The 23744-nt window shown below is 53.2% G+C and overlaps 1 protein-coding gene across 12 annotated transcripts in view; it reads left to right on the top strand.

The window, feature by feature from the left end:
- The window catches only part of LOC144125885 (protein unc-13 homolog B-like), a 321928-nt gene that overhangs the window by 88309 nt on the left and 209875 nt on the right, over nt 1-23744 (top strand). For 4 of the 12 annotated variants that reach the window (XM_077659668.1, XM_077659667.1, XM_077659669.1 and 1 more), the window contains exon 1: nt 16207-18953. The exons of the other annotated variants lie outside the window; for them this stretch is intronic. In XM_077659668.1, coding sequence (XP_077515794.1) covers nt 16320-18953 — 2634 coding nt within the window. In that variant the 5' untranslated portion in view covers nt 16207-16319. Of the gene's footprint in view, nt 1-16206; nt 18954-23744 lie in introns of those variants that run through there. 12 annotated transcript variants of the gene reach the window in all.

The raw sequence follows: 23744 nt of genomic DNA, 5'->3' as shown, positions 1-23744 counted from the left end.
TTTTCCTCTATTTTTTTTCTTGGGGGAAGAAAGAACAACTAGGAAGCCTTGCAGAGGGATTTTTGTCGTCGCTGCTTCGACGCTTAATCCCTTGAGCTCCTCTCCTCTTTTCCGCTGAGTTAAAATATTAGGCGCTTCTCCCCCGTGTCTTTGCCGGAGTCATCTTAGAATCTTGCTCCGTGTGCGGCTTCGGTGCGGGTCCATTTTATGCCCTGGTCGAAGCTAATGCCTGTTTTGCCGTTTGGGGCGAGCGAGGATCGGATTTCGGCGACCGCATGCGCGGCGGCACGTGGCTAGGGTGCAGTGCTGCTGAGGCAACGATGGATGGATGGACGAACGGGGGGAGATAGGACCGTCCGGCCCCTTTGACGCACGGTGGCGGCAGTTGCCGCCATGCTGTGCTATTTTTCTTTATTTGTGATTAACTGTTTTGTAGATTGGTCTTAAATTTTCCACTTTCTTTAAATGCGCGTTTTCAGTCCAACACTTCTGCCCATAATGTCACATTTCTGCTGTTGAGCCACCAATCTTCTAATCGCTTTTTGCTGACTTCCGCCGCAGATTTATTTACATACATAAGCATTGTTATATCTAAAGCATGGGGCCTCAGGAAGAGTGACTGTGCCTGCATCGACATCCGTATGGATACCAGCACATTTAAATTTGAGGCGTTCAATTATTTATCGACCGGAGCGCCCGCTCGCGGCGACTTCTAAAATTGCAAGCGGGATGGGCATGGGCGTGCATTGCATGCGGGTACGCTACCTTCTACCGCCCGTCAGGTATGCAGGGCTGCCCAACGCCTGCGCGCGTTTCGTCCACTTTTTCGTGCTGTTTGAGCTAAGCTGCACATTTGTTCGTTACTCTGTCTGGCGAATGCACGAAAGGAACTTGCCGCTATGAAATCGCGCATTTCCATGGAGAATGGTACAGAAATTACACTCTATTCGAATCTAACTGGGTTCCCGCTATTGGACTTGGTAAGTTTTCACAGGACCGACATCACTCGTGTGTTCGCCATTTGGTCGCCAAACGTAAAAAAAAAAAAGAAGCCTACATTTAGTTTAACGAGGGCCTCGGTTCTTGCAGTCTTGATGCCACATAGGTAGCATAAGAGGTTTCTCGCACAGCTTCCGCGCTTCACCGTTTGACGACGTTCGATGTCACACTAGCGGTAATACAGGACATACAGTCTTGGTCAAAAGTCTTAAGGCCACAGCGTTCAGCTGCAGCGAAATGAATGTTCCTAGAATGCTCCGTGTAGCGGATCATTCAAAACACAAGTCAAGCAGGAAGCATCTCTACCGCAAGAAGAAACCTTCTGCTTGCATTTCAATGTCATTCGGTCTTTAATATATTGTCGTAAAGGCTCTTTTACGCGGCTGAAGCGAGAAGCATTTGGCCTTAATACTTTTGACCAAGACTGTACTACGTTAACCGCTATGGGAAATGGTAGCGCTGATGAACTCTCAAGCGGAGCCACTCTCATGGTTAGGTTACGCGCAGCATAAATACCCTCGAAAGCAGAAAGTTCGACAGCCGTCGCCGTAGCTCAGTTGGCAGAGCACCGGACGCGAAATGCGCAATTCGTGGGTTCGGATCCCACCAGCGGGATGTGGTTGTTTTTTTCTTCTGCTTTCTAATCAGCAGTGTTTAAGCGATAAAATAATTTCACTTTTAATCTCCCATATAAAAAAAAAAACATTCCCCTATGCTCATTGGTTTCGGTGGCTTCCTTCATATAGTACATTTAGTTAGGACAGTTTTCGACGTCATGTCTGTGTGGCTCATATTTTGTTACTTTTAATTTGCGCTTGATATATGCTTACACGTCTTCTCCGGATGGTATGAAAGGGCGGTTGGTGTTGGTTAAACACTGATTAGTCTTATTTCCTTCCCTGCGGAGAGGCAGTGCCACTTTGCCTTGTTTTGGCCTCCTCGGATGCGCCGTATTGATTAATGGTTGACCCGGGGAAGGATTTCGACGCAAATGGTCGGGCAACCCATTTTTTCTGGATTACGCGTCAATCGAACATGTGCCATTCGTGGTACCGTGCTCTCTCAGCACTCGTTGTGGGCTCTGAAAAATACTACAACCTTCGTATATGCTATACATTCATGTATAGTGAGATAGAGTTCGTAGATAATTAAATCAAGATCGCGGGGTAATGCTTTCCCGCCTAAACCTAAGCTCGTGGTGCGTGACTTGCTGGGGTTTTTGTTGGTTTCTGTGTATATATTGTTGCCTCTGAATAAAAACATTTCAGTTGCGGGTAGCGCTGTGTCCCCCTCTATGTAGGCATTCTTGTAGCGCTTGAATTTTCCACTATGATACATTCGTGTGCCTTGCATTCTGCTGAGCTGCCGTGTATCAACATTATCCTTTGTGCCGTTGTATGAAAAAATTAATTCATCATCCCCCTCTCGACTTGCTGCTATTACGCTCATGCTCTTTTTTTTAGTTAAGGAAACGGCACACTAATTGTCTCAAATCTCGGTGAACACCAGAACCGCACTTTAAGGGATGGGATAAAGCAGGGACTGAGAGAAGAAAGGAAGAAAGAAATGCACTGACGTCGCACAGTACACGGGCGCTTTTGCGTTTCGCCTCCATTGAAACGCGGCCGCTGCGGCCTGGTTCGAACCCCGGGAACTTCGGCTGTTGATTCTCTGTATTTAAGCGCAGCTTGTTTCCTTGTCGGCGTGCTTTGTTTCCCGTGCTTGTTTCGCACGCGCGTCGTCGTTAATTCGCTAAGCAGTCTTTTATTTTTGCGATATTCGCGTTCGCGTGCTCTGTACTACCTCGATAATAATAATAATAATAATAATAATAATAATAATAATAATAATAATAATAATAATAATAATAATAATAATAATAATAATTGGTTTTTTTGGGGAGAGGAAATGGCGCAGTATCTGTCTCATATATCGTTGGACACCTGAACCGCGCCGTCAAGGAAGGGATAAAGGAGGGAGTGAAAGAAGAAAGGAAAAAAGAGGCGCCGTAGTGGAGGGCTCCGGAATAATTTCGACCACCTGGGGATCTTTAACGTGAACTGACATCGCACAGCACGCGGGCGCCTTAGCGTTTTTCCTCCACAAAAACGCAGCCGCCGCGGTCGGGTTCGAACCCGGGAACTCCGGATCAGTACTACCTCGATGGAAAGAAACGCGAGCAACCCGGCGCCAACACGCTCCGCTGTTTCAATTTCTTTTCACCGCGCTTTTACTTCGATGATAGCAAAAAGTCCCTAGACTCGTCTATGGTACATTCTAGGACGACTCTAACGTCCTTTTCGTACCGCCAAGGTAAAAGCGCGATGAAAATAAATTCCAACGGCGGGCCGTGTTGACGCCGGGTTGTTCGCGTTTCTTTCCATCGAGGGCAGAGATGTTTCGCGAGTACGCTTTCGTTATCTGCCGCGATTTTCTCGTGTTCCCGGGCATCCCGGTTGACTGTCTTTTTTTTTATGTTTCTTGTTTCCCTCGCATATTCGTCTCTGTCGTGGGCGCGAAGCCTGGTGTGAAGAATTAATAAACCGGAGGACCAAGAAGGAGTTTTAACGAGACGCATTTCTAATTCTTGTAGGCGGACACAACTAACGAACGAAGCGGTTTTTCCCCGTCAACAAACCACCTTCCAGCCAATGGCGTCGGCCGATCCTCATGAGCCTGCTAGCGGGGCAGTGCAGGGAGTGGCCGATGAAAGGGGATAGTCCTTTCGGTCCATTGTAGGGGTTGGTCCCCTCCCTGCATTGTGACGCCGTCTTTGCATTGTCACGCTAGCAGGATCATGAGAATTGGCCGACGTCATTGATTGGAAGGGATTTCTTTGACGGGAAGAAGCCTCTTAGTTCTTGAGTTGTATCCGACTATAGCAAAGCTGACAAAAAGCGAAAAAAAACAACACTCGGCCCGTAGGAATAAACGCGTTTTTGCGGCAGTGTGGAGCCGGCAAAAGAAAAGAAAACCATCCCTGCAAAAGACAGGAAATAAGGGGAGGAGGAGAGCGTTGATAAAGGGGAAATCCCGAGGAGTCGGGTGCGTAACGGCTGCGTGCTTTGTTTCTCGGTTGAAGGTGAGACTTTTTACCTTCACACGGGTTGCAGCAAGATAGCGCGAAGGTGCTCTCTTTTGTTCGTAATTTCTTTTTGTTTTGTTTCACCTCTCAGGCTCTCAGGTTCGTCACATTTTGTTCTCGCCTCTTTCTCGAGAACGCATTTGCGCCGGCGCGTTATACCTTTATCTTTTTTCTTTTCTCGCCGAGAAAGAACAGCCCGTAAAAGCCGTCACGCGGTGTCGGAATGTTTCAACACTTACGCTGTATGCGCAATCCTGCCTGTCGCTTCCCCCCCCCCCCCCCTTTTTGCTATAGCTTCAGCGGCGGCGCGATTAAAATGCCACGGCTGCAGGATTCGCGCCGGGGCGCGTAAGCCTGGGCCGCGGTGGTTAAAAATAAAATCCCGCGTGGGCGTCGCGGGCCTTTGCTCGTCGTTGCTCGCGAATTGCGATTTAGCGAAGCGGGCGTCTGCGTAATCCGCGACTTTCTGGGAACGGCGGCGGCGTCATTTAAGGGTGGGAACACGACCTTATTATACGGCTTCGGCAGGAAAAGGGGGGGGGGGGGGGGTTGAAGTATAGAGGCTATAGAAGTTTGAAGGAAGCCCCCGGAGCTGGGAACTGTCGCCCTGCGACTTTCTCCCACCTAGCTGCTCGCCGGCACCTCGCCTATACTTGGTCCGCTTCGTTTCCAAGAAGCGCGCCATGGTTCGAGGCGAGGAAGCAGCCCGGACAGTGTCTTTCTCTTTCACGCTCGAGGCGCATTGGGAAATTTTCCGGCCTTGCTCGACTTGCGAAGGCGGAGCCGACGGCGCAAGGTGCTTTTAGGGCAAATGAAATCACGGCCGCATCTCTTATATAAAGAGCCGAGTGCTTTGTCCTCTGCACCGCGAACAGAGCGCGCGTTGGGAAACGCACCTGTGAGCTTATGGGGGATAGGGAAAATGCGGACAAGCGAAGAAAAAGAAAAGCGAACAGAAGCGAGCGCTGCAGTGCCAGCAAGAGCACTCGGCTAGTCGGAGGAGGAAAACAAAAGGTATAGGAACATCCTCCATTGCTGCGAGTTCAGTGGCACGAAGCTCGCCAAGAAAGCCTCACAACAGATGCGGCAGCCCCCGAGATGGGAAACATCCGTCGGCTCAATCAGTTTGCCTTCCTTGCTTCAGACGTCTCCCCTTCAGCCAAGTTACTGCGAAACAATCCTGGACAGAGCGAGTGGGGACCGCGTGGTGCAAGACTACGCCGAGCGCGCACCCGAGCGGATGCGAACCGATATCGCGGACCGGGGGCGCGGAGGTGCGGGCGACGGTGGCACGAGCGTGACGTCATCGCCGCCACGCCTCCGGACGCCGCGGGTGAGGCAAGCGAGAAAAGATCGCGTATGCTTGATTCGCACATAAAAAAAGACCGCGAATAAAATGAACGAGCTGCACACTCTGTCTTCCGAGGTCGTCAACCTCACCTATTGCTTGTTCCTTCACTTATTTTGTGCGCGCTAATATACTCTGCTAGAACAAACTGCGTCGGTACACCTTTGTAGGGTGACAAGGCGCTAATGCATGGTGATCGGGCACTGTATTACGCGTATTCTTTCTCTCCTATCCCTGTCTACTTTTTTGTTTAAAGAGTTGCGACGTACTCGTCTGATTTGCTGAGAGTATGCCCCAGTACGCATTTGGGAGCGCCGAATAAAACAAAAAGAAACAAAACAGAGCAGGCCCGACGAGCGTCTTGGTTTCCCCGAAGAATCCTCGCGGAGAGTCCATAGCTCCTCCTCAGCGGCTCGTGTAAGTCACCGTTAGGTTAGGCACGAGCACTTGGTGTTCTTACGCGCTCTGGTATGGGTTGCGAAGTTCATTCGCTATAGCATCGGGCGTTGCAGTGTGTAGACACCTGAAGATTTTGATACCATGGCAGCCTCACTCGCTTTGTGGAAGACGCAGTGTGCCAGTGATCAGTATGGCTGCCGTATTTATTTATTTTTTTTTGCCCCCCGAGGTCGCTATCTTGCTTGCACGAGAGTGGTATCTCCCTCTCATTGAAGAGAAAAGGCACCGCCGTCCCGTTTCTCGGGCCGGGGCCGAAGCGAGTGCTCCGGTCTCTGCAGTGTGGTTCGACGGGGGGGCCGTGGCCGGCGGAATTGAGGGACACGGCCGGGGCTGGTGGCGGATCACTCTGCAGTGGGCGCACGTTCGGCTTGTTTCCTTTTTGGGGAGCGCGTTATCGATTGGGCATCGAAGCCTTTCGACTCCGCCCATCGCCTCCTCACGGCGACTGCTGCTGCTGCTGCTGCTGCTGTCCCGCGCATCGACGACGGCAGCTCTCGTCGTCCCTTCAATCTCTCTCTCTCACTCTCTCTCTCTCTGCCTGCTTTGTTTCGTTTTCGTTTCAACTCTTAGTTCCATTGTTCGCGTGTCATTGCGAGAGGGGTCCGTTGCAGTTGAGGAAAACGTATCGTCGTCGGGCGGACAGCGGCGGGATAAAATTTGCGGCAGGGCCGGGTGCGCCTTTTCTAAAGATATATCCGTGGACAAAGATGCGTCGCAGCGGTGCCGTTGGCGAGGCGGAAAAAAACACGCTGACCGTGGGCTTGTGGGCACTGGCTTCCCCGGTACCGTCGCGGCCTGAGCCGCGTTCATTTATTTTTATTTTTTTTTTGTTCCGTCGAAAATGCCTGGTAGCGCGCTGTTTCTGTGCGCCTTTTACACGAATGCCCGCTGTTCGCGCAGTAGTTGACGCGCGTTTGATTAAATTCCGGGGCTATATATCGTGGGATACGAGTAAACGAGAAAATTCGGCTCGAGGCTGCCTATCCGTACTTCCTCGCACTAGAGGACTTATCTTTCCTGTAAGAAAGTATGGTTAAGTGTTAGTCCTAAGAAACTCGCTGTTGGTTCGTGAAGGGATGAGCTCAGGCGAGACGCGGACAGTGCGGAAAGGTCACCGGACTTAACTATAGTAATCGCACTAGGAGCAGCACCTTTTTGCGCTGTCGCCGAAGTGGATGCTGCATTTATCTCGTGTAAGCGGCTAACGAGGGTTTCCAGTCCTTCCTCGTGCGCTCCTTATGTTTCGTTTTATCTTCCAATTTTGAAAAAAAGTCTCAAAGTTACGATCGGACGGCTGTTAAAAGCGATTAGGCTGGTTTCATGAAAGAAGTTAGCAGGACAGCAGGCAAGCGCCATTCACGCACGCGAACACACGCAGAGTTACCTTATTATTGCCAGAGCACTATACTCCAGACATACAAACCCCGAACAAGAATCTTGTCATCTTGTCTTGTCGGGTAAGGATCGGGTGCTAACTCGAGTAGACTCGGGTAAGTCCGGAGGAAATTGCAGCCAATGGGAGGAAGCTCGGGTAAGTTCGGAGGAGCGTCGAGCTAGCTTCGTGAGAGGTTGCTCGGGGCGAGCAACATCGGTCGCACAATCCCTACCGGTGGCCGTGATATATAGAAACAGGCACCTGTCAGTGCGCTAGTACTGGTATAAGGACTCGCCGCCATCTATGACTGTTAAGTGGAGAATGGCCAATTCCGCACATACGCATTAACCAACTGAAGGTATCGCGTCGTACCTTTAAGGCCGAGCTTAAGTATCTCCTCCAATTGAAGAATGAACACCTGTCCTTACTTTACCCAAGAGATGCGAGGCAGCACCTGTCAGGTACCTGCAGGTCGCCCTGCTCTGCGCGCCTCGTGTTCACTGCAGTAACAGCCGCACTGCCGCGTCTCAAGCGCCCCTTGTTATCCTCCGAGCACTGCTCTCAACTACGGTTCAATTTTTGCAGCGCCCACCAGTGATCCCGGAATTTAAAAGCCCGGACTAAGCTTCTGGCCGGCGCAATTAGCGTGCTTTGCTGCACCTGGGCCTGGAAAAGTCTACAAAGTTTCGCTGTAAAAACTGACCCTTTGTGCGTAGTTGCACGAAAGCCGATAAGCGGGACGCTAGGTGCGCTTAACGAGCGAGAGCTTAATGCCTCTTGTGTAATCTGCGTTGCATTCAGCCGTTTAGATTATTGGTTGGACATTTTTTTTTTCGCCTGTCGCCGAAGAAGTGTCTACAATTTCTTTCTCCCTGGTAGTGTGGGCCCCAAGAACACAAAATAGTGAAATGTGGGTGATCTTTAGCTCACCATAACTACCTTTCAAGAAGCACAGTGCAGGTAATTAGCAGCGTTATTGCGCGGTATGTTCTTATTACTTACGCTCGTACTGGAGCCAATTTGATAGACATTTTTGCCGTTCATCAATCAGAAATCTAACCGGGCAAAGCAGGGCTGTCCTCGGAGAAGTCTGTAGCGGTCATCTGTGAGCCATTAATGCGTATGCGTGCCGCATAGACCGTGTTAAATGCTTAGAACAGCTTTGTATTCTTGGTGCGTTATTAGGCCTCGATGAGCAGTTGAATTTTTGGCGGACGGTCTTTGTGGGCGTTGTGTGTTGCACCGTTGTTGTCGTAAGTACAAGCATTGAAGGTAAATTACGGCAGGATATTAACTAAAATAAAAAAAGGAGCCTGGTATCCGCCACCGCTAGGGGCGCAGCGCTCGCCTTTACTGAAGAGATTGGACACAGAAAGAGTGCTTAAAAAAAAAGCCACAGGCTTGTGTCTGTTTCCTCGTTGAGAAATCAGCGAGATTTCTGTGAGCAGGACTCGCACTGCGAAAAGAGCAACGAAAAAACGCACAGCGGAAGTCGAACTCAGCCTATGTTACTGGAGGAAGCAGATAAAGCAAAAAGAACCAGCGGTGTTACAACCGGACGTCTAAATAAAAAAAAAGATAGAATATGGCACAATCAGCTTTGCCAGGACTGTATAAGCACTGCTATTTGTACCAGGAAGTTTTTCGTGGTCGCATGGTGTAACCCCGTACAGAAGCCGGTCACTCTGTGCGGGAAGCTCTGGGGAATCCCATTGAGTTAAAGCAATGTAGCGAGATTGGCAAAGCACATTTCATGTCTTGTGTGCAAAATTTCCAGCGTGACCGAGCCTGCGGGATGCTCGCGCGTATTTATGTCGGCGTTGGGTTTGTTCCGAGTGAGCTTTTCTGTACCGCGAACGAGATGTCCTCCCGCGTTCGTTTTCTGTGTCCTTGTCAAGTCGCCTCTTTTGGTGCTCTCTTGGCGCTGTTGCTACGAACTCAGGGAAAAAGAATGTTCGAATAATCTGGTCCATCTCGTCCTTTCATACGTCTTCTTGAAAAGAAAAGGCTGCTACCTCTATCGAGTGGTTGGCTTATCCGCGCCGTAATTCGCTTTTTGACATTTTCTTTTTCTGTCTGTTGTTCGAGTATGGAATTACTTCATAAGATGAGGTAGCGCCATGTTTTAAATGTGTCCGGGCCTATGTATTTGCTGATGGGGACGCGTAGCGGAGTTGCAGCACCACCCCTGTCACATCAAATCTCGGAAGGGACGAGAAGAAAGGTCGTTCGTATACTTAGAGGATTTTGAGCGTCTGAGAGGCTACGCGTGTCTCACTGCAAACCCCGTAAGCAAAGCCTGACCACTTCAGAAGAAGACAGCAAACGCGGAATTCAGCGTGTAGTGAAGCTACCAGGCCGACTGGAGCTCCCCTGACTAGAAAGTTGCGGGGGATGATGGGATATATAGATGTACATACAATGGATGCGGTGGCCAGAGTCAGAAAGCACAGCTGTCGCGTAATATGCAAAAACAGCTAACACGGAGAGCGTTTGCGGTTTACTTTTTTGTTATTCAGCAAGTTCAGCGTCAGTGTCGCGGTCAACTTTCACGCCTCTTCGATTCTCGGAAGACGCATCGCGCGGCTTGGGAGTCGTATTGCATCACAATCCTGGGGCACCGGATGGCGGTGGCTGGCTTTATTTTGATCCAAGAAACCAGTATGTAACAAAGCGGAGGGAGAAACTCAAAAAAAAAAAAAAGACGGACTGAAGCAGACACCGGAACAGGATATTTTGTAGCCCTCGGTGTCACACGATCGAGCGGCGGCGACTCCACGCGGGGCGGCGGGATTTGGAAGCGGCGGCTTTAATGGCCATCGGCGTTTTATTTATTTATTTTTGTTTTTGCCGATGCAACCGCCGGGGCGTCTACCACTGTGTGCCGTGGCCTGTTTCCAGAAACAGCGTTGGCAGCTATAGGGAAAAAGCAAAGCCTAAGCGGGAAAGTAGGGCAGCGGCCTCTCGGGTCAGACGGGTTCTCGCCAGTCTCCCCCTCCCCCACACACACACTCCCCGCGAATCGCAGTTATGTGAGCGCTGCGCTATATTTGTTTGTTTGAGTGATTGATGTCTGGCCCGCGCCGCGATTACGGCTGGCGCCTGTGGAAACGGGTTACAAAGCGACGGGGCCAGTGGACGCTGGCATCGAAGCCGGGCCTCCCGCGACTTCCGTTCCAACTTTGACGAGCGTGGCTGCACAACTCCGGAAACTGGCGCGCAGACGCCGCAGCCGCGCCAACAGCGCCGCCGCCGCCAACGCCTGCGGCCGATCGGTCCAGCTAGCCCGCGTGCTTTTGAGCCTTTTCTGCGGATGTGGCGTTGTTCGCAGGGCTTTATCAGCCCTCCGTGGAGCTGCCGCGCGGCCAGCGCGCGTTCTGATCAGGTGGTAGCGGTGTTGCAGACATGGTGTCCGGACGGAATGCTCATGTGGTAAAGTGTTGAAGGTGCGGAGACGTCTGTCCGTTGATGATAGTTGGAGCATTAAAGAACCTTGTACGCTGGGCGGGCTGTATTAGGCGGCTGAAGCGTGTTAAAACAAAGGCGTGGGGGCTTGCTTTTGGCATTAATTAGGCACGCTTGGAATATACCATCGCGGCACGAAACGTGTGTTGTCTATTGCATGCGCTCTTTTCTTTTGTTTAACGAATTTGTTCTTTTTTTCTGCTTTTGACAATACCTTTTATCTGCTGCCGTTTCGGGGCCAGGCACAGGGTTGGTTAAGAACTATCCAGGCCGAAGGGTATGCCTGTGAACCCTGTAGCGGGGCATTTGCGACACCCCCAATTCGGGAAATCTCTAATGAGTGCGGAGGAACCTCTTGCTCGCTCCCTGAGGACCTTGGTCGCTTCATATAGGCGCTGAAGGTGCCCGATTTATATATCACCGAAAAGGAACCCTTGTGTCCCGGGAACTTTAACCAACCCTGTACAAGCTCCATGGTGAACTCGGTAGGAGCTTGTGTTGGAAATGTGTCACGAAGCCTGGTTCCCCACTTGTTGTCAATTCTCTCTTGCGTCTTTCTTGCTTTCTCGGATGTTTTAAAGCGGGTAAGTTCGCAGAGAGGCTTTGTTGCTGGTCATGCTATAGTGTCGACAGACAATTGGCGATCGGCAAACGCTTGGCAGCAGTTAGCACGTAGTATAGAGGGTGTGTGCGATTAAACAGCAGGCAACTAGTCTTCACCTATCCGCACGTCCTGCAGCTGTAATCTAAAGGAACTAATGCTTGTGGACACCCTCCTTTCAGGTTTCGTTCTCTGTGGATGTTTTTGCGAGATAGCTATAGAAGCTGAATAGCACTGGGATTAACTCACACGCAGGAACGGAATTTGCCGAGCATTTGTCGCATATCTGCTCGCAGAACAAATTTCGTGGTGTGCCGTATGGCATCATTGCGCTTTTATGCCTCCAGAGCATTCACAGTGGTTTCTGAGCGGAATATCAGAACACGCGCAAGCCCCGGATTAGTTGCCGCATATGTTGCGTGTCTTTCGAGGAAGCGCGCTCGGCGGGCGTCACTTGGACAAGCTATGTCTGCGAAATTTGGCACGGCGAGACGGGGATGTTTGAAACAGAGCTCAAGGCGAAGGCCTAAGGAATAAATGCACCGGACCAACGCTGCAGCCGCGCTCGTGCGGATCGAATACACCACGTTGTCAGTGTTGGTTCGGTGCAGCTCTTTGTCTTAGTCCCTCGTCATTTGCACTGTTTTAAGCCACGGAACAACTCGCCCAGCTTTTGCGGCATCTTCGACAAACCTGCACCGGAGTTGCCCCGGTATTGGAGCCCTGTGCGCACAGGTGCAATTTGTTGGGAGTACACGTGAAGAGGGCGCTGCCCGGGATACCGCTTAAGGGAGCGTTGTCTAAAAAGCTGTAAAACTGCTCGGGGCCCCCGGATATGCGTGGCACTATTTATAGGGCTGGAAAGGTGGCGCCCAGCCAACCGTAGTCTGTGGAAGGTGACGCCATCCTGTATCTCTCACGTAGTTTGTAGGTATGCGGGCAGCTGGGGGCCAAGTACGGCGTCGTTCGCGCAGTTGTTTCGAAGGGGACGTGCGTACGCTCTCCGCGTTCACGAAAGCGAAAGAAAAAAAAAGAAGAAACCGCTTGTATGGAATGGCCAGCTGTCTGGTGAGGAAACCTTTCCAGTTTTCAGGATACTAACAGGTGATTTCTCCTTCTCGGTGTATCGCAATCCGAGAGTCGTTGTGACCATTTTACTCGACCGGCTTTGCTTCAACTGCGGTCTGTCCCGCTTTTTAACTCTCCTCAAGCCCCGCAAGTGCAGGCCGGATTTGTTTATTTATTTATTTATTTATTCATTCTACAGATTGACTGGGAACACGTGGGGCCAGTTTGGGCTGGCGGAAAATTAAGTCCCCCAGCCGGGACACCACATCCAGGTCCTTAGTAAGTGCAACGTCACCGTTCAAGCAACGGCGGCGCCGCTGCTAGCGCTGTCCCGCCGTTAGCGTCGGACCCCTTATCGTCCGAGACCGATGAAGGGGCCGTGAGACTGGGTCCTCTCTTCGCGGGGGTTTAGCCGGGGAAGAGGAGTCCCCCCCCCCCCCCCCCTTTTCCTGCCCTTCTGCTCTAGGTGGGGCAGGGAGGCCGGACGCTGTTGCCGCCAGCTCGTAATCTGGGCCCAGCCAGTGCGGCATCCTGTCGGCGAGCGATAGCGCACTCGGGGGAAGAAAAGACGGAGGCGGCCTTTGCTGCTCGATCATCCGCCGCCGAACGTGACCGGAGGAACCCCCTGGCTGGCTGGCTGTTGTCCCGCGCGGAAATGAGGCGCGCTTGTCGCGGCGCGCTCCTCGGGGTCCGCGGAGACGCGCTCTTTTTTCGTCGGCCCACCGAAAGGAGCCGGCTGGCTTCGTTCTCCTCTCCGAGTAAAGTAACGGGGCAAGGGTTGGCGTGACGGTAATTGCCTTGCCTCGAGAAAGATGCGGTGGGGCTTCCGCTCGAAAGTTCTAGCCCCGTGCCTTCTTTTGCGGGACGGTGCGTTCGTTTGGGGTGTAGTACGTTCGTCGGCGAGGAACGCATCTCGCTGCGTTTTCTCTCCTTTTTTTCTGATCGTTATCTTTTCTCTTGGAGATTTGGGGGGGGGGGGGGTATCTATAGGCAAGCTGTTGTACAAGTTATTGTGAATTGACGAACACTCGGGTGGCGTGAATGTCCTCTTCCGTCGGAGACGTTACTGCATGCCCTCTCTGGCATGACAATTGTGTAGTCTGCAGTGCAGTTGTCATTTCCTCGACTTGTCGTGCCGTCTCGGGATGAAAGTTCAAGATGCTACAGCAAACTTTTCTCTTGGTTAACCTTCATCAGTCTTCAGCTAGGTTCACCTTTTCAACTCTTCTCTCTCTCTCTCTCTCTCTCTCTCTTTTTCTTCTGACGGGCTCAGATGTCGCGTGCAGTACTGTACTCTAGCAACCCGCGTTTTGGGGACTGCGTAGCAAGGAATTTTTTTCTAACTCGAACGATTCATGGGCCAAGGTCTTTCTCCTGCTCCTCTCCGAGTTCGACGATTTATCGCATGCAGCGAGTAGACCGCGCCGCCAGAAATATCTCGGCCAAGATACACGCTATCCTTCGTCACTCTTAGCGCTCACAAGCATGGCGCAAATGTTTCCCTCCTTTTTTGCGCCTGCTGTGTCCCGCCATCATGGCTTACTTCTGAAGTCGGCATTTGGGCGTCGCCACCCGCATGCCACCGCTTGAGATAGTGTTCGGAGCAGGGATGCCAGGGACTACGAAGGGTGGTGGTCATGGTAAGCGGTTCACTGTTTCCGGAAGCTCGAGGTAAATGAAACTGGACGAAAGATATCTGGTAATGAAGGAGGCCCCAAGGTAGCTATCCGACGTGGATTCTAAAAAAAAAGTAAATAAATTTGTTTTTCTAAAGTAGCAGCTACGGTAAACGGGGCGCCGCGGTGTACGGCGGATTATTCTCGACCGTAGTCGTTTCTGAAAGTGCATTGTAATCGCCGGCTGGAGTTCTGGCATGCATTTCCCTCCACTGAAATGCCTTTTCCGAAACCGGCAGTTGAACCCGGCCAACACGCGCTCAGTAACGGAACACCGTAGCAGCGCAGCCGTCTTGTTGATTGCTGAGGACAACGGGCAAAATTGAAAAGGCGGATATTTTTACCGCCAGTGTCATTGCATTGGCACGCCAAGACGCTCCCAGCTATCTATGAATATAAAGTAGAGAACGACCAATTCCGCATATATGGGAGTTACCGCTGTCGCGTCATACACTTAAGGCGGAGCTTAAGTGTCCCCTCCAGTTTTAGTGCGCCGGAACTAAGGAAAAATTGAAAATTTCGCATCCATCACAACGGGGCCGCCGCGGTTGGGATCGAACCCGGGCACTCCGGCTCAGCAGCCGATTCCTACTCACCGATTTCGCCGATGTTTGTCTGATGCCTGCTTGACCTTGAAAACCGAGCCTGGGACCAAAATCGAAGTGAAAACTGAAGTGCTCGCGCACAAAATTCGCATTTAGCCTAAGCACGCTAAATCGTACGTCTTTTTTTTTTTTAACCATGAGTCCTGCAGAGACGACGAAGCTGGCCTCGTTTATCATGTTCCTCTGTCTTAAACCTAAAAAAAAAGGGGGGGGGGGGGACCTGAGGAAAGCTGGGAGATAGGATTCCCCATCCTTCCTTCCTTTTTCTTTTTGTTGTAGCAACAGTGCCAGCTTATGCAGAACTTAGTGACAATAACACCGTTTCGTTGATGAAAATACCTTCGGTTTGCAAGAGTAGCCAGGCGTCTTAAATTGCCTGTGCAGTCACGCATAAGCTGTTCGGTATGCAAACGGCATCGCCGCGAGAGATTTCTCATTCGCTGTTTCACTGGGCCGCTGGCGAACCCGGAGCAGTCCAACAGGCAGCCGCGCTAATTGACGAAGACAAAGGCGCCTATTTGGCGAGCTGCCTGCCAGGCAAAGGGGCGGGGTGGATGCGAGAAAGAGTGCAGTGGAATGTGGCGCAGTTGGGGGAAGGTGGGAAGCTTAGGCGAGCGAGCATCGCGTCCGCGATTAATTGCTTCGCCGCGCATTTCCCAGCGCAGGCAGCCTGTATAAAACGGCCCGCTTCGGGGCTGCGTCGCATATGGCATTGCTACAAGCGCGCCCCCGCCTAGCGCTCTCCCGAGGTCCCGCTCCGAGAGCGTGCCGGCTGCGAGAGAAGCCGTTTCCCGTTTAAGGGATTTTCCACCAGGTGTCCCCACCTGCCAGGAAACGGTGGGTCTTCGCTCTGTGTCGCTGAAGCGAGCGTTCGCCCCTATAGCGCATGCAGCTGAGGACACGCTCCGGGCTGCGCTTTGTTTTTCGCTGATAAGGTAGCTAGGCCAAACGACGCAGTGAGGGAGGGACGCAGCGCACCTTTCTTTTCCGTTTCCATAAATAGCACTCCGCCCGCGAAGGAAGGAAGTGAAAGTAGAAAACGTCGCCACTGGTCTGGGTCCTTCTGGGGTCCCCCTAAGCTGTGGCTGGCTCCCTTCGACGGGCAGGTCCCAAGCGTGGCGTAGATGTTTGGCGGCGTGAGGGCGCGTGTGTGCTGCCACTTTTCTGGCCGGCGCCTCTGCATTCATTCATCGTGCGCCGTTCTGATCACTTCCTTGTCTCGGGTCATTCATCTTGGCTCGTTTTAGTTCCCTCGGAACCGAAAGTAGTGCCTTTGCATTGTCCTTCATTCATTTGCTCCCTCCTCTCTCCACCACCGGCCCGCGTTTGGCGGCAGTGCCGAGGGGGACACATCCTCTCCGTCCCTAGCCGCGATCAATAGCGCTTCTCTCTGCCTCCACACCGGGTTGGCGGCCGGGGGCGGAGGGCAACCCCCGAAGAAAAGGGGAGAGCGGGAGGGAAGCGCACGTTCGCGCATGCGCCCCACCGCGGTGTTGGTGCGCGGCAAGCGGTCGGCGTGCGTGTGTGTGCCGTGGCGTCGCCGCGGAGGAGCCCGGAGGCCCGCTTGTCCTCTGCGGACGATGCGAGTCGGCTGTGCGGGCCGGCGATGGCACCCGGCCCTGCGCTGACCGCACCGACATGGACGGCGCCGGTGGTAGCGGCAGCGGCGCGATGCCGCCGCCCGGTACTCGGGCACCGGCCGACTACTACCAGCTGCTCAGCGGCAGGATCGAGGGCGCCGTGGACGCCTTCATGGACCGCCTCGGCGGACGGCTCAGCGAGCTCGAAGTGGAGCTGCGCTACGCCTGGCGCGCCGTCGACCTGCTCTCGCAGGAGTACGTCAAGATGTGGGAGAAGCTGGAACGCCTGGAAGTGCTCCTCTACGAGCAGCAGGCGGTCATTGGCCAGCTCATGGGCCTCATCCAGGGCGAGCACGGCGAGCCGCTCGCCGAAGACGTGGTGCTGCAGCTCGAGCGCCGGCTCCGCGAGGAAGTGGTCGGCGCGGGCGACTCGGAGCCCATGTCGCCGCGCGAAGCGGTGTTCCTGCGCCGGACTGTGCTCGAGGCCGTGCCCGAAGTGGTGTCGAGCCAGGAGGAGGCCACCTCCGAGGAAGGCTCGTGCTCGTGCGAGAACGAGGAGTCGGACTCTGCGAGCGTTTTCACTGCGTCGGACTACCGCAAGTACCGGGGCGCCGCCGGTGGCAGCCTGGTGAGCGACCGGGACCTGTGCGAACTGGGTCGGCTTTCGGAGGACCTCGGCCGCGCTTCGGCTCTGGCCCGGGTCGACGAAGAGGAAGACGTGCCCTGCTGTGAACTCCTGGAGCCCGATGAAGACGTTGAAGTCAAGGAAGACCGACGCGCCAGGCAGCTGGCCAGGCTGCGAGAAGCGAGCCAAGAGCTGGCCCTGGCCGTTCAGAAGAACCTCGTGTCAGCCTCGGTGCTGGCCCCTGAGCGGCCTCCGTCGCCGCCCACCGGCGGCCGCGAGGTGGGCATGGCCGTGGGCGCCTTCATTTCGGACACGTCCAGCGAGGCGTCCACCCAGCTGGTGCCGAGCGTCATCGAGGCGCAGGTGCACGACGAGTCGCCCCCGCCAGCGACGGTAGAACCTGCAGCAGCGACGAAGCCCGAACCCGAAGTGCGGCCCGAGCGGAGGAAGACGACGGGGATGTCCTTCCCGAGTCCGCGCAAGCAGCGCGCCAAGGCTCGCGAGCGGAGGCACACGACCGCGGCCGTGCCTCCGTCCACCGTGGCGGCGGCCACCGAGCTGCTTCCGGACGTGTGCCCAAAGCGGACGCTCAGTGATGTGACCGTGTCCTCGGCGGAGCAGACGCCGTCCAGTTCTGCCCACTCGCCGTTCGCGGCAGGGCCCGGCGCTCTGCTGACAAACTTGGGCTCCAAGCTGAGTATGGGCTATAGCAGAGTGATGAGTTCGAGCTTACTGAAACGGGACGGTTCCAAGGAGAAAGCGCAGCGTTCGAGGTCGAGGCGCCTGTCGCTGCTGCGGTCGCAGAGTGTACAGAGTGGGACTGAACCGCCCAAGGAGGCGCAGCCGCCCTTGGTGGTGCAGATGTCGTTGCCGGAGATGAGGACAACCCCTCCGGTCACGCCAAAACCAGAACACCCGGAGCCGCTGCCCGAGTCTCCGTCGCGGGAAGCCGGCTCGGCAGCGCCCAGTTCTCCCGCGCCGGGTCCCCTGGAACTGAACCCGGAGGACGTGCAGTGCATGTTCCCTACCATAGGCGAGCTTCGGCGCTCGAGCAGTGGCCAGCCGCCGTTCGAAGAGGAGGCTACCGTCCATGAGGAACAAGATTCCCGTCGTCCCAGTTCCAGCCTCGCCTCGTCGTTCACCTCGGAGTCGGAGGTGTTCGCCGAAGCCGAAGGCGCTTCTCCCCAGCCAAGACCTCGTCAACAGGCGCCACGCCTCTCGGAGCGAGGCTGGACCGAGGACTCGGTGGACTCCGAAGCGTTCGTTGACGCCGAGTACGGGTCTCCCGCCCCGGCCGAGCGCCCTTACGGTCGTCGAAAGTTGCCCGCCAACGACATGGGCTGGAGCGGGGAGGAGTCGTTCGGGTCCGTGTCTTCGGTGAGCGCGGGTGAATCCGACCTGAGTGTACTGGAGAACCAACGCGACGAAGGCGTGGTAAGCTCTGGTCGCGCCCGCATTCCGTCGCAGCCTAGTGACGAGACGGCCGAAGCCTCGGAAGACGGTAGGTACTCGGATGACCGGTTCCGGGACGACCGCTATCAAGAAGACCGCTACGAAGACGATCGGTATCGAAACGGTCGATACCAGGAAGACCACTATCTGGACGAGGTTTATCAAGAGCCCGCCCAGCAGGAAGCATCTCGGGAATCGGACCACCGCGTCGACTTGCGGCACTCGCCGGCCGAAGAGCGGTCGGCAGCAGCAGCTGAGCTCAGTCCTGGACACGGCGAGCCCAGCGGTGCGGATCAGAGTGTCGTCGGCGGTACGGTGTGCGCGCACGAGGAAGTTCCCGGTGGTGGGACGGGAGACGCTGGCGACGAGCGGCCGCAGGAGGCGGCGGAAGGCGCGGCGAGTGTCGTCGCCGGAGATTCGGGACCCGAGGGTGCCGCAGCAGCGGACTGCAGTGCGCAGGACGGCAAGGCCGAAGGGGAAGCGGTGGCCCCGAAGCCAGAGCGGAGGGCGGGAGCCCTGCTCAGCCGACTGGGCTCTTCGTCGCAGGACCAGGGCGACGGGGCGACACCGGGAGGAGCGGCAGGTGGCGTCAAAGGAAAATGGATAGCTCTCGTGGTGAGCACGCGACGCATGTCAGCCTTTTGGGAGCATTCTTCCTTTTGCCGTGCTGGGTACTCATGCCAGATGCCCGTGTTGTTGGCGTCGCGCTGCTGTCTGTTGTTCGCTACGGTACGAGGGCCGCTGATTGGGCTCTACCGCAGCGGTGCTTTTCTGTAGCTGCCTTGCGGCTGGGGCAATTGATGGTTACAGATGGTATCGTTCGTGCTGCTTGTCGCGGCTAAACAGGACGCTACTTCAGTGCGTTTTTCATACTGATTGAAGGGCTTGTAAAGTTTCGGTTTCCTGCCCCTGATCGCATTTTCGCTGTAAGCTCTGTTTTTTTTTTTTAATCGTAATGACGTTAAGGGTTCCGTTCGACGGAGAGCCCGGCGGAATCGTCGTCGCCAGTGTGTTCGGAAAAGCCGGATCGGTCGAGAGGGTCGTGACGTCACAAGTCCAGCTGGGGAATGAAATGTGAATAAAACATGAGAAAACTGGTGATTAGAAGTTCTCAACATGACTCATATGTCATTAGGACACGTAAGTTTGCAAAGCAAATGAATTGCGCTGAAAAGGAAATAGCGGTAATTAGTCTGGAACCGAACCCTTACCCTTGGGTTGCGAGTGACACACGTTACCCCTAGGCCGCGCAGGCACGTTCGGTAGGCTTGGTCTAAGTGGGGCTTAATATGTATGTCACGTGGTCTTTTATCACATAATGTGGAAACAGTGTCCGTGTCTGCGCGGGCAAGAGGAGCCGCTGACGGGACCCATTAACGCTGTCGCGTCATACCCTTGAAGGCGGAGCTAAAGTGCCGCCCAAATTCTTGTTTGTTTCGTCCTCGAAGGCCAGGGAGGAAATATATGTGGCGGTACGTTTTGAAAGGCACAAACATTTATAAATAATGAAACGGTCCGCCATGGTAAAGGGGCCTCATTGTGCAGCTCTTGGGTTTGCGTACAGCGGAAACTGCATGACGGTCAGAGGATGGTTTAAGAGAGAAAAGGGGGAGGGGGAGGGGGGGGGCAGCGGCCGGCCTTTTGTGGTGGGAAATTTCATGTGTAAAAGCCATGGGATCTTCTTTCTCTCGTCAAGAAATGATCTTCGCGAATAGGACCGCAATTCTAACCGCCCCGTCCAAGGATTCCTTACGAATCCGCCCCTGACAACGTTTTGACTAACTCATGCCTTTTGGTACTGCCTCCTAGGAAAATCAACACGTGTTTAACGTTATATCCTCTCTGCTCCCTTTGCAGTCATCCATGACGGCAGTAACCTCAAAACCATGCCGTAGCTCATATTGCGTTCGCCACTTGACCAGCCATAAAGTGCGCAGAATATAAATACCGATTCAAAGAAGAAAGAAAAGCTACTGGAAGCATCCTATGTGGCATTTGCATTTATTTTTTTGCAGCATTTCGTAGAATGCTAGAGTTTGTCTACTTGTGGCGCCAAGTTCGAGTTAACTCGCGCTGAAACTTGAAGGACCGCAGTGTTGTACTGCATCTAGTTTATGGATGAGGTAGTAACGTACTGAACCGAATGCTGTCAGAAGAATCACTTGTGTTTATTGTCTTAGTGGGAGTTTATAGTCCCGCGCCAGACTGGCCGCTACGCTCCGTATTGGGCCGCTGGTGTTATGGCTTGTGTACACACTTTATACGTAAACATACAAGATGTTTCATTCCATCATTTGGTAGCGCTTTTATATGTGTGTGTGTTTGTGTTTGTGTGTACGGCTAATGTTCTTTACGGTTTATTATCGTTGGAAATGTCTAAAATCACTCGGGAAAATGTTGCCGGATTTGGAAGGAAGCAAGCCGTGCTATTGCGCGAATGAGAAGACAAAAAATCCATCATCGATAACTGCAGACCGATCGAGCATTGCAGTCTTTCTTGCTGCTGGGTTGTTTCAGCAGTCATTACACTGCCCAGTAGCCTGCAGTATGTTAATCTTTGTTGAAATTTCCGCGTTCATACTAACCAGCGTTACTGTGCTGCCGTACATGTTTGTACAGGAAAGACGCCGGGGAAGGATGCTGGTGGCACGGTAGGCGGTAGTGGGTTATGTCTCATGTCTAGTTAAGCTTCTTTCGAATAGAAAACAAGTTTGCCCTTGAATTCAAGAGCAGCGGGATGCAAGTAAAGGGCGCGCGCGAGCATTCGCGTTTGTGATATTAATGCGGCGCGACGTCACTCGAGGCAAGGAGTCCAGCCATCTGTACCGTTTTCCATTGGTCCGACAGCTTACGGCAGGACTCTTCCTTAGTCCGGCTCAGTTTCACTGTCTTTTTTTCTTACGTTTCGATACGGAAGTCAAAGCCGGGCAAAGGTCTCTCGTGGCATGCACATAACTCTCGCCGATAGAGTGCCGTTTACACCCTGGGTTGCCACTGCGCGAAACGCGTATCGAACGGACCAATCGGCGCCGGAATGATTGATGACCGAGGGAGTACCTGGGCGTTTGTGCGGATTTGTGTGTGTGTGTGCGCGCGCGAGGAGCCGCGCCGAAAGGCGGCCATTCGGCGAAAGCTCGCGACGCCGATAAGGCAGAGCTTGCAGCTCGAGTTCCCAACGGCCCCGAGTGGCGGTTAGCCACGTTTCGCAGTGGTGTCGATGCAGGACGGAGGCAAGGTCTGTCACCTGGTTGTTCGCTCGTTGGCGGAATCGAGTTCGCTGACGCGGCGAGAACGGAAAAAAATGCGCTCGGTGTTTAGCGAACTGCAACAACTTTTGCAACAACGAGTACTAACCATTTTTTTTGGTTTCCACTAGGACGTCCTTCGAAGTGGGAGCGGGACGGTGACAGAAGTGCGCGGAGTCTCTCGTCATTATTCAAATTGGTACCCCCGCGAGGAACTCCGGAGTGGTTGGAGACACGAAGCTTTTATGCTGATTAACGTAGGACGTGGTCGGCTCCTTCGTTATTACGTCTCGGTGCGAGCTTGATTTTCTTTTAATGACGAGAGGGGGAGTGTCCAAAGACCTCCGGAGGCAGTTTTTTTTTTTCGTTTTTTTTATTCGTCGCGATAGAGAAACGGAGAAAAAACGACGTCGAAGCTTTTGCGCTAAGCTTTTTCAGTCGATGTTAGTCTTCCAGTGTGGGGCTATGACACTGTTTCGCGTAATCCTTGGCTATGAGCAATGTATATATGAATAGGCTCGACAGCTGAGGAAGTTACGCGTAGCAGCTTACGCTCGCTGGCAGTCTGATCCTCTAACTCTGGGAACGCCGCTCTGGACAAGACGCTCAATACGCACCATAATATGTCGAACGTAGTGTAAATAAAATATTGGGTAAATTATAAGGCGACTGCGTTTGCGAAAGAAAGGGGCACTTAGCTAAGTTTCCGACTCACGGGCCTATCTACGTTCGCAACGAAACCTGAATGCGGAGAGTAGCGGCTCTGTTTGTTTTTTTTTTATGCCATAGCATTAAAAGCCTCATTCGGGAAAAAAAAAATTGCTGTCGGTCATAAAATTCGCCCATTGGCTGGAGGGAACTGATGTCACCGGATCAGAAGTGACGTCACTTGCGTTCAAGGCATTAACAGCTTCTAAGGCTCTTGCCAACGCATAAATTAATCAGGCTCCTCGGTGATTTTTTTTCTTGCTGGCAAAAGTTACGACTGAAGATGTTGACAGGCCGATCCATGTGGTCGCTGCATGTAAATGTTGCGTGTGCTTGATGGGCGGGTAAGCTATGTTAGAAAACAAGCAGAAGCTATTATGCGCTGAAAAATTTTGTCCGGTTAAAATTTTTTAAAGATAAAGATGGAAAACGGCAGTACTTTCTTTTTTTTTTTTTACAGCGTTGTGCAAATGTTTCAAATCTGTGCGGAGCGCAAGTTTCCATTGTAATCGGCTTTAGACGGACCACTGGGAAGGGCTTTCGCAGCGCAGCGGCGATAAAGAATGCCTCGAAAAGCGTCCAGTTACAACGGTTATGCATATTCGTAAAACAAGCGTCGCAGTAGGAGTAGTTTAATGATGATTGCAGGCACATCGATGACGGAGCTTACAGTCTGAACCAAATTGCCCCTACCGCGCCTCTATAGTATTCTTTATTTTTTTAAAAAAATGGCCAGCGAGCCTCCTTCGGCGCGTCATATTTCTCGTCTTGATTCGGCTTTGTCGTCCGCCTGCGACTCACTAAGGGCTCTTCGCAAAGCATTGGCTCTTACAAGAATTGTTTTAGGCAGTCTATAGACTGTCCATAGGCTTCTGTCTATGAAATCTATGGACTCTCTATAGACAAACCCTAGAAAACAGTCTATAGGCAATACAAATGCAATAGACACTCTATAGACAATCTATAGATTTATGGCCATGCATTTTTAGCAGAATTTTGCTTATAGGCAATCTATAGACTATGAATAGACAAAAAGAAATATTTATAGTTAAGGCAATAGAGTCTATAAGAACAGTATAGACTGTCTATAGACAGTTTGTGTAAGGACTTGGCCGCCCTGCACGCGGGCTGTGCGTCCACGTTCGCGGCTGCTGCGGTGGCAACAGCGTGCCCCCTCCTCCGCCTCTGTAGCTGGCGTCTCCGCTGCGCGACCGCTTGGGCGGCTGCGCGGACTGTCCTGCAGGGGCGGCGCACAGGCCATTCCCTCGTGGCTGGTGACAAATGATTTCGCGAGTGGCGGACGCCTGCGCTGCGCGATCTTCGGGACGACCGCGGCGGCGCATATGATCTATGTCGTCGCCGCCGCTGCCGTCAGGGCCGCCGATGTCTACCTAATGGCCGCTGGGGGCGCGTTGATCACTAAAGAAAAAGAAAGGGGGATCAGTGGGGAAGG

The sequence above is a fragment of the Amblyomma americanum genome, chromosome 3 (assembly GCF_052857255.1).
Source record: "Amblyomma americanum isolate KBUSLIRL-KWMA chromosome 3, ASM5285725v1, whole genome shotgun sequence".
NCBI lineage: Eukaryota > Metazoa > Arthropoda > Arachnida > Ixodida > Ixodidae > Amblyomma > Amblyomma americanum.
This window is presented reverse-complemented; position numbering and strand designations above follow the sequence as displayed.